The sequence below is a fragment of the Naumovozyma dairenensis genome, chromosome 1 (genome assembly GCF_000227115.2).
Source record: "Naumovozyma dairenensis CBS 421 chromosome 1, complete genome".
NCBI classification, from domain to species: domain Eukaryota; kingdom Fungi; phylum Ascomycota; class Saccharomycetes; order Saccharomycetales; family Saccharomycetaceae; genus Naumovozyma; species Naumovozyma dairenensis.
The window spans coordinates 1,907,590-1,916,860 of NC_016479.1; the positions used below are offsets into that span (position 1 = coordinate 1,907,590).

At 37.5% G+C, this 9,271-nt stretch overlaps 2 protein-coding genes across 2 annotated transcripts; both read right to left on the minus strand.

Annotated features, from left to right (window-relative positions):
• Positions 1 to 100: 100 nt before the first annotated feature.
• On the minus strand, positions 101 to 817 carry NDAI0A08330 (bifunctional 4-hydroxy-4-methyl-2-oxoglutarate aldolase/oxaloacetate decarboxylase; the record flags this gene model as incomplete). Its single annotated transcript, XM_003668181.1, has 1 exon — positions 101 to 817. The coding sequence occupies one exon, from the start codon at positions 815 to 817 to the stop codon at positions 101 to 103; it is 717 nt and encodes a 238-aa protein (XP_003668229.1).
• Positions 818 to 1,192: 375 nt separating this feature from the next.
• On the minus strand, positions 1,193 to 5,413 carry NDAI0A08340 (uncharacterized protein; the record flags this gene model as incomplete). The annotated part of the gene is made up of 1 exon (XM_003668182.1): positions 1,193 to 5,413. One exon carries the CDS (start codon positions 5,411 to 5,413, stop codon positions 1,193 to 1,195), a length of 4,221 nt encoding a protein of 1,406 aa, XP_003668230.1.
• Between the last annotated feature and the right edge of the window lie 3,858 nt (positions 5,414 to 9,271).

A 9,271-nucleotide genomic window follows, 5' to 3' on the forward strand; every position in this document is an offset into this window, starting at 1 on the left:
CTTTTATACCTCTTTTTTTTCCATAAAAATATGTATAAACTTCTTTGAATATTATTATTTGAAAAGAGCAAAATCTATTAAGCTTTCTTTTTCCATAACTTTAATCGAAATCTTTTAATATGGCTCTTCTTTCTACTTGGGCTTGTTTTGCTGGTTTACCTTTTCCGATATCGTCTGCGATCTTCTCGTCAACTTCACAAGATAACTTGACATATTCAATGAACCTGTCAAAATCATCTATAACATACTTTGGTATATAGACAGCACCATTTTTATCACAAATCACATAGCCACTAGAAGATAATTCCATCGGCTTATTGTCAAAGTTCACAATTTTCAAAAGGCCATCCATTAAAATAGGCTTAAATCTACCGTTAGCACTGCAGGCACTCACCCCATAGCTAAACACAGGGAACTTCAAAGCAATATGCTCATCAACATCTCTAATCCTTCCAAAAACAATGGTACCATTACACCCTTGATACTGAGCTCTCTTAGACATCAATCCACCATAAATTGCCTCAGACATAGTTACATAAGGCGCATACTTCAATTGGAATTCCAAAGGGAATCCTAACATTAGAACACTCCCAGGTTTCAAATTATCAATATAATTTATAGCAGGGCGAGGATCATCAATGGGAACAAACAAGACGGTGCTGATCGGGCCAACTAGAGGTTCAGTGAAGGCTGACTGTCTTGTAAGGTTGGGGATGTAACTCCCTCCTTTTATCTTGTACAAGTTCAATAAGGCATCTGCTATATCGCATGTAGTAAACTCTTTTAACGTGTTGCATATTTTTTCCTCGTCGTTCATTTGTTTTATTTAGATATTTTATATATATAATAATAATCAATAGCGTTTACTTAAGATTGAATATATTAGATATGATAGTCTGGGCCATTGGGCCTGGTATTAAATTGAGTCCCTTCCTGATTTAAAGATGAAGATTCTCGATAATGTATTGCGATATAATTTCTCCGAATCGGAGCTATGAGATACAGCCGCTCACAGGACCATATTTTTAAAGTTGCCACTATAAGTCCCAGCTAAAATATATATTATAATAATTAATCTATAATTTGTTTAATAGCTTATTATAACTCTATTCATATACATTCAGTTAGAACAGATCTACATAAAATAACAAAAATATACAAGTTCTTTCAAAATAACGCTTTTATCAATTTTTTAAAATGGTAGTGGTGGAGGTGGTGGAATAACTGATGGAGGAACTTCTGCAGCATTTTCTCCCTCATTATCGACTGAATCAACAGATTCAGGAATTGACAGAACATCTGAATCTTCATTATCTAAGTCATGGCTTTCCTCAGTAGCAGGTTGGGCCGGTGTTGTTGATCCGTCCATATTTGGTAAAGGTGGTGGTGGTGGAACGAAGTTAGAAGAGGTATTACCATCTGCAACAGCAGGAGTAACCTGTGGTAGGGGTGGGGCCATAAGCGTTGGTTTCTCAACAGTTTGGTCCAATTGGGGTTGTGGGATTGGTGGAGCTAATGGAACAGGTGCTCCTGAGGGGGATGTATCTCCCATGTTTGGTAAAGGTGGAGGAGGTGGAACAAAGTTGTTTCCTGTTTGAACTGGCACATTTGTTTCTTCTGCTGCCACAAGTGGTAATGGAGGTGCTATCGGAATGGGTGCGTTAGTTGTTGCAGCATCGACTACCGGAGGTACCAACGGAATTGAAGAACTCATAGTAGGCGTTATTGATGGAGCTACAGGAACAGGAAGTACAGCATGTGAAGTTGGTTTATTAGCTTCTTTAGCACCATCGTCATCAGAATCTGACCAACCATCGTCAGAATCTTCTTCCAATCCTCTTTGGATTCTACGTTGTTGTTCAGCAGCTTTCAAATCAAAAGATGAAGTAGTTGAAGTAGGTTCTGATTTGAAAAATGGGTTCATTTTCTTAGGTTCTGTGGTAACTTGTGCAGCAGCTTGAACAGGAACTGGTTGGCTCTTGTTCATAACTAGATTATCAGTACTAGCTGTTGACGCTTGAGCTGCTATTGTGTCATGTCCATAATCATTTGTTTCAGATGCCAGTTCAGTTACTTGCTGCGGTGCTGCAACAGGATGTTCAATTGTTTGCTTATTTTCATGTTCAATCTGTTGACGTAATTCAGCTAATCTTTTTTCTTTCTCTGCCTTTTTCTTTGATTTCAATTTATTTAATTCTTCCATTAAGCGTTTTTCTTCTTCTTCTTCATCATCACCATCACTTTCATCAATGTCCTTAGAAGCTTTAACAGCATCTTCATTTTCGAATGGAGTTGAATACTTCGAAGGGGTTGCAGCAACTGGACCGTTATTCTCATTGATAGGTGGCTGAGTAGCGACATTAGAGGCTGCTTCACTTCCTGATCTTGATCTCGATCTTGATGATCTATCTCTCTTAGCTAAACCGAATTTGGCTAATCTTTCTTTCATTTTCTTTTGGGCTTGCTCCTTTAAGCGATTAGCTCTTGCTTCAACATCTTGAATTGCCCCTGGAACTGGAGCAGTACTAGTAGATTGTGAGTTCTCTAATGTAATTGCGCCTGTATTCAACTTGTAGATGAAATTACGAACCTCATCCTCAACACCGATACCGAATTCCCATTTTTCAAAATCTCTTGAAGAAGTGTCCACTGTGCGACCAGTAATGTTTGATTTCAATGAAGCGGAAAGATCAGATATAGAATCTCTAATATCGTTAATAATTTCTTTATTAGCTTCACTTTCGTTTTTAATCTTGGATAATTCCTCTTGATAAACTTCAGTTTCATCAGCAACCGGTTCCACAGGTTTACCAGTCAAAGCCGCCATTCTGGATTTCAATAATGCTCTACTCTTAGCTTTTTGTCTATCGCTATCTGTAATTTCACCATTTGGTCCTGTCCCAATTATAGATGGCGGATTTTTCAATTTAAACAATTGAATCTTGGCGGCACTGATGTCGTTGTCAATTTGAGAAATTTGTTCAAATAGCGATGGTAATTCGTTCACTAATGTTTCAAATCTGTTTCTTAGATCTTTTGGAATTGATGCGTTGGCTAATGTTGTTCCTTCAATTAACGATTTAATTTCCTCTTGTGTGGAATTGATACGGTCCATGTTCTCTGAAGCTGATAATTTTTCAGTAGATGGTGCTGGAGCTACCTTAGAAGCATAAGATGATTTGATAGGTTTTGCCTCCTTAGGTGGAGATGGTTTTGGTTCTGTTTTGGGAACAACGAATTCTTGTTTTGCTTGTGCTGGCGATTGTTGATCAGGAGATTCCGTTGAGTAAACAGTTCTACGATTTCTGAAACTTGGTAAAGTCTCTTCTTCATCATTATTTCTGTAACTTAATCCATTCATTCTTGTAGAAGGTAAAGAATCATTTTCATGGTCTGACTTCAATTGATCCCTAACATTGTTCAAGATCTGAGTACTAGAAGGAACCAAGCTAGGAGGTAACCTATTTGGTAATTCATTACCGTTTAGTTTCCTATAGACTAGATGCATACCTAATGCAAATTCTTGCTTTGTTAATGTTCCTGAGTTATTGACGTCACATAGATTCCAAATATGTTCCAAATCGCTTCTATTCAACCCAGATTTTCTAAAGATTTCGACAGCGGTAGATGAGACTAAATGACCACGTTTTTCAGTATCATAGGTTTCAAAAATCTTATAAAATAATGATTTTTCTTGATCACTGATTGCATCTTCAGTACTAACTTGATTTAACTTATTTGTGAAGTTAGATTGAGAATATATCTCATTATTACCGAACCCAGTCTTTTGAGCGGTCAATGGCATAGAAGTTGTGAAATTGGAAGGTGGCAAGTATCCAGTTCTTTGCTGTTGTAATCCAACGTTAAATTGTTGTAATGGTTGTTGTGGGGCTTGATTGAACGACAACTGTGGTATTGTGGCGGCACCACCAGTCATTTGATTTTGTAGTGGCATTCCAAATGACGTTTGAGGAATCATACCTGTGTTTTGAGGTTGTAACATCCCTGTGTTTTGAGCCATTAAGCGACCACCAGTAGTTTGCATTGGCATACCGAAACTGGTTTGAGGCATGAACCCAGTAGATTGAGGATTCAACATACCAGCACCACCACCACCAGTGATTTGAGTTTGTAATGGCATACCAAAACTTGTTGTGGGGATTGATCCTGTAGGTTGAGGTTGTAAATTCATTACGCCTTGAGTCATCATTAACTCATCAAATGGAGTCTTCGTTTGAGAACTGGTAAAAGCTACGTTTGAATTAATGATGTCGATAAAACTGGAAACTTCATTTTTAGTTCGAGTATCTAATTCGTATGGTATGGAATCACCTTGTAAAACGTCATTAATCAAATGCATGGCTAATGCAAACTCAGGAAATAATAATTTCCCAGCTTTACTGGTGTCACATAGAGCCCAAATTTTGGCCAGTTGTTTTGGTTGCAAGCCGGACTTCATTAAGATTGTTCTACAATCTGCACCTGAGATGGTATTAGAACCAGGTTTGACCATGGATCTAAACAAGGTTTCAAATTTAGCTTGGTCTACGGCAGTAATGAAGGATAATCTCATTGTTGGTATTTTAAGTTCATTATTAACACCATTATTGGCAAATGAATTGATAAAACCTGTAGCAGTCGGTTTCAAAGGTTCTAATGGGATTTGAGATGTTTGCATATAATAACCAGTTTGTTGAGGTAATAGTGGTTTTACTACTTGTGGTTGCGCTTGGCTTTGAATGTTAGAATTGAAGCTTCCTGTTAGTTGATTTTGAATTGGTTGAGGCTGTTGCGACATTTGTATATTGGCACCAAACCCACCAGTTACTTGATTTTGAACTGGTTGGATTTGAGATTGTTGCATATTGGAAGTGTAGCTGCCGGTCATTTGATTTTGGATTGGTTGTAATTGAGGTTGTTGCATGATATTTGGCATTGACGCAGCACTATTGGAACTTCCATAAAACCCAGTACCTTGTGGTTGTAAGTGTTGATTCATGGTTGGAATTTGAGAGGTAGATAAATTGGTATTTTGAACATATCCTTGATTGTTGATATTTGAGTGAAGCCCTGTGTAATTGGCATTGTTTTGTTGGTATTGATTATTTCCAGCCAATGTGTTGCTGCTTGGCACAGCAGAGCTTTGGTTGGGATTATTATATACACCAGTTTGAGTTACATTTGCTCCGGCTCCATAACCTGCATATTGGACTGGTGGTTGCGGCTGTGGTTGCTGTTGTTGGAACTGTGGCTGTAATTGCTGGTATTGCTGCTGATATTGAGGTTGCTGCTGCTGTTGCTGCTGCTGTTGCTGTTGTTGTTGCTGTTGTTGTTGTTGTTGAACCTGTTGTTGTTGGCTATAATACCCAGTAGGTTGTTGGTAACCTGTACCTTGTTGGTAAGGATTGTACATTCTATTGATGTCTGTAACTGAAAAGGTCCGAGTCTTGAGACAACACAGATCTATCTTTTCTAACTTACCTAAAAAGATATGCGATTATTATATGATAATCCGATGAAATCACCTCTACGAGCTTGAGATTTATAGTAAGCTTGCCGTAAACTCTTGTGTTCGTTGATCCAGTTCACATAATCGTGAAATCTTTGCCTTCCCACATGTTTCAAACTTTCCAAACCATGGATGGTAGGCCCCTGTGAACCATATCAACGAAGATATGGCGGTGGTTGGCTGCGCCCTCAAGATTTTTCTGTTTTCTCTGGAAGTTCCTTTCCAAACCCTCATACCCTGTAAAAACAATTTTGTAAAAGAATAAAAATAATTCTGGAACGACGTGTGTGACCCGCAGATATTTGGTGCGATTCCACTCGAAAAGACAGTTTTTCCAGGAATAATATAACCCCTGAAATGGTAGATTACTTCCCCCATTCCTTGACTTAGGCCCAAACAGAACCCCCACCTCCCACATTGGTGCGAACGACCCGCTCCCCCTACCGTGGTCTCAACCCTATTGAGCTGTACAGTGTTGCAATTCCCCACAGATTGAATGAAAAAGAAAAATCACGACTGTGTCAGCGACTGGTCAACGCTTGTAGCGTGGTGACAACAATTCCTATTAAACCTTGCTATTCAATATATAAATGGACATGGTAATAGGATGGAAGATTAGATAGTCTTCAAACAAACGAACAAAGAAGGATTTAATACATGTCATCTTGGTTAAATAATCTCCTAAAAAATAAATAAATAACAGTAATATACATAAAGCGGACCAATGTATACACTATTAAGTAAACATTAAATCTTCAGTAAATAAAAAAAATATGAACAATGACACTGACACCCAAGATCACGCCGACAACTCACATGTAAAAGAATATAAAGGGAACCCCGTGGCTCTAATGCTACATCCGCATATAACTTATTTAGATATGCCAGCAATTTGAAGCCAATAAAAGAACCATAATGTTAAAATGAAAACACTAAAAAGTTGTCAGGCAAATTATTGGGTAAGCTTCCCCCCTATGTTTACAAATATTTGTTTATTATTTATTGGCTTGAGCTGCTGGTAACATTCCAAGTTGAACCAGAACAGTGCCTTACAGTTTTAAATTTACACCGTCAAATATATAAGAAAAGTGGTCTAATCTGGTACCTAGTATATTGTTTATACTATATCAGGGAGTAGAATTCGGGCCAGCGTTTCAGCTTGTCTACGTACGTACGTACGATGTCCGGTGTTACAAACACACATTGTAACTGGGAATTTGTACATAAGTACGTGTAAGTATATATCTTTTCTTGTGGCGTGTTTTAAGTCTTAAAGTTATAAAGTTATCGTAACCTTCTCCGAAGCCACCAACACAAAGATACTATCTAGCAGATACAAATTACTATGTGTGTTCGTTTATAAATATTTAGGATTACTAAATAGCGAATAGCTGTTGCTTATTTTCCCAAATTATACGTCATAAAGTACAATATTTTGAATACATCTTAGTACCAAGAAAGGAATGAAACCTGTATTCACGTACATCTTGAACCCAAGCTGCTGTTCATAAGAAAAGGTTGTTTACCTACTTTCAAGAGGACGACCGGCAACTTATGAACTATTAATTACCGCCCAGTATCAATGTATACCCATGTATTTTTCATAGTCGTTCCTCGTAAACGAATTTCACCGAAGGTGTTGCTTAACTTTAAAGTTCATAATATTCCTAAAACATAAACAAAATGGCCCAATGTGAACTTCTATGTTAAAAATAGAGTTCGAGACTTTATCAGAGAGCACAACATGCACATTGCCTTTTGAAGTGGTGTAAGGATTCTCACTCAATTTGGAATTTTCACAATACCTGTCATGAACGAGGTACTCCAAAGAAGAAATTACTGAGTAAGGATTATCTGCGGAGTTCTTCTGGTTATTTCCTTTTTTTAGCCCAAAGTATTTCCTAGACATCAAAGGACACAAGAGAAAATCAGATGTTCAGTACCGTACCAAAGTTACCGTAAGTTACATTCGGTAACATCAAGCTTATTACACGGTGTCTTGCGGCGAGTATCAGGTTGCAAAATCTTGCCATTTCCCACGTAGATTGTGGGTTCAAATTTTGTACTATCAGGTCGCTATACGGGCTCTAGAAAGACAACATACGTACCCAGGTGGGACAGACGTGTGCGGTCATTTTACATGTAATTCTCTGTACGCACTAGAGCTGTGTTATTTCTCTCTCCTGGTAAATAAAAAGCGTCAGATGACCAATCTTCTAAAAGAATTTAACTTGTGCGATGTTTTGGGGCAAAAATAGACCAAAAAATTCCACCTAGGGCAAAATAAACATGATGTAAAGGTCAAGAAAAATTCTCGACCCTTAATACTTTTGAACTAGAGTTCAACAAATAGTCAAATATCGAGTACCCTCAATGTCAGCCTATTACTTACTAGAAACCTGAAAAATATGCTTTAACAGGGAGACCATCATCTTTTAACAAATATATATGTTTACTTAACAAAAAGAAGGTTTCCACTCACTTTTCCCCCGTTATAGTCTTTCCATTTCTTCAAGGACTGGATTCTCATAAAAACAAGTTAAATTGAATATTAGCATTGAAATGCTGTTTTTGGACCACTCAAAGATGGCCCCTCAAAGTAAACTACTGCTATAATCTCTTTGATAAGTAATAATAGATATAAACCATTTCTAGTACTGTTGATATGTATGTACCTTTTTATCCTCAAGCTTATCCGGTGACAGGAAGATCAAAAAGGGTTGAAAAATTAGAGAATAAAAAAAGACAAAACAATCTTATAATTTGTTTTCAGGTCCACCCTACTAGAAAAAAGGGCTAATAAATCTGGCCCTAATCCTGTGCAATATTCGAAAAAAACAATAGCTACGGCTTTTTCTCCAATTACCTATATAGATACATCGCTAGTAGTGTTACACTACCAGGGTCGGAAAACATTTGGTAATTTGATCATACTCCACGATTTTCTTGTCATGTGAGGGCGGCCTATCATAAATATGCTGCGCACGTAACAAATTCTGTACAAAATATAACGTTGTTTTTTTACCGAAGTTCAATCTGTTTGACGTCGCGTTGTTTTGCTTTTGAATTATTTCTCTACATAGATGCTTATGTGATGTGTCTTTTCAACGGGTTTTCACTGGACGCATCAATCTCGAAAGGGACATTTGAGAACTAAAAGGGAAAACAATACATAAAAAATAAAGACTACAGAGTTTACTTAGCAATGTTGTTTTGGTGTCGTTTACCATTTTGAAATTTTCTATGTAAAATTTTTATACAACCGTTTTCTTGGGTGTCAACATGCTGTGCAACTTTAAGAACGTTATTGTCAACTAACATTATGGTTTTCTTGGGAAATCATATATAAAGGAGACCGTACTGGAAAAATTATTGATTGTTTTCTTCCTTTTTCTATTATTCACTCTGTGTTAAGAATTCAAAAAAAATCATAAACTTTACACTCGCTTATCCATACTAAAAATGTACTCCAAGATTGCCCTTTTATTAGCTGCCGCTGCCGTTGCCTCTGCTCAAACCGAAACTCAAGTTGCTGAATTGAACTTGTTATTGAACGATGTCGGTTCCAACTTAAACGACTACATGACCTTGGCTACCACTCCAGGTTCCGGTATCAGTTTAGCTGACATGCCAGCTGGTGTTTTGGACATTGGTATGGCTTTAGCTTCTGCCACTGACAAGTCTTACACTACTTTATACTCTGAAGTTGACTTTGCTGGTGTCGAATCTATGATCACTAAGTTGCCATGGTACTCTTCTAGA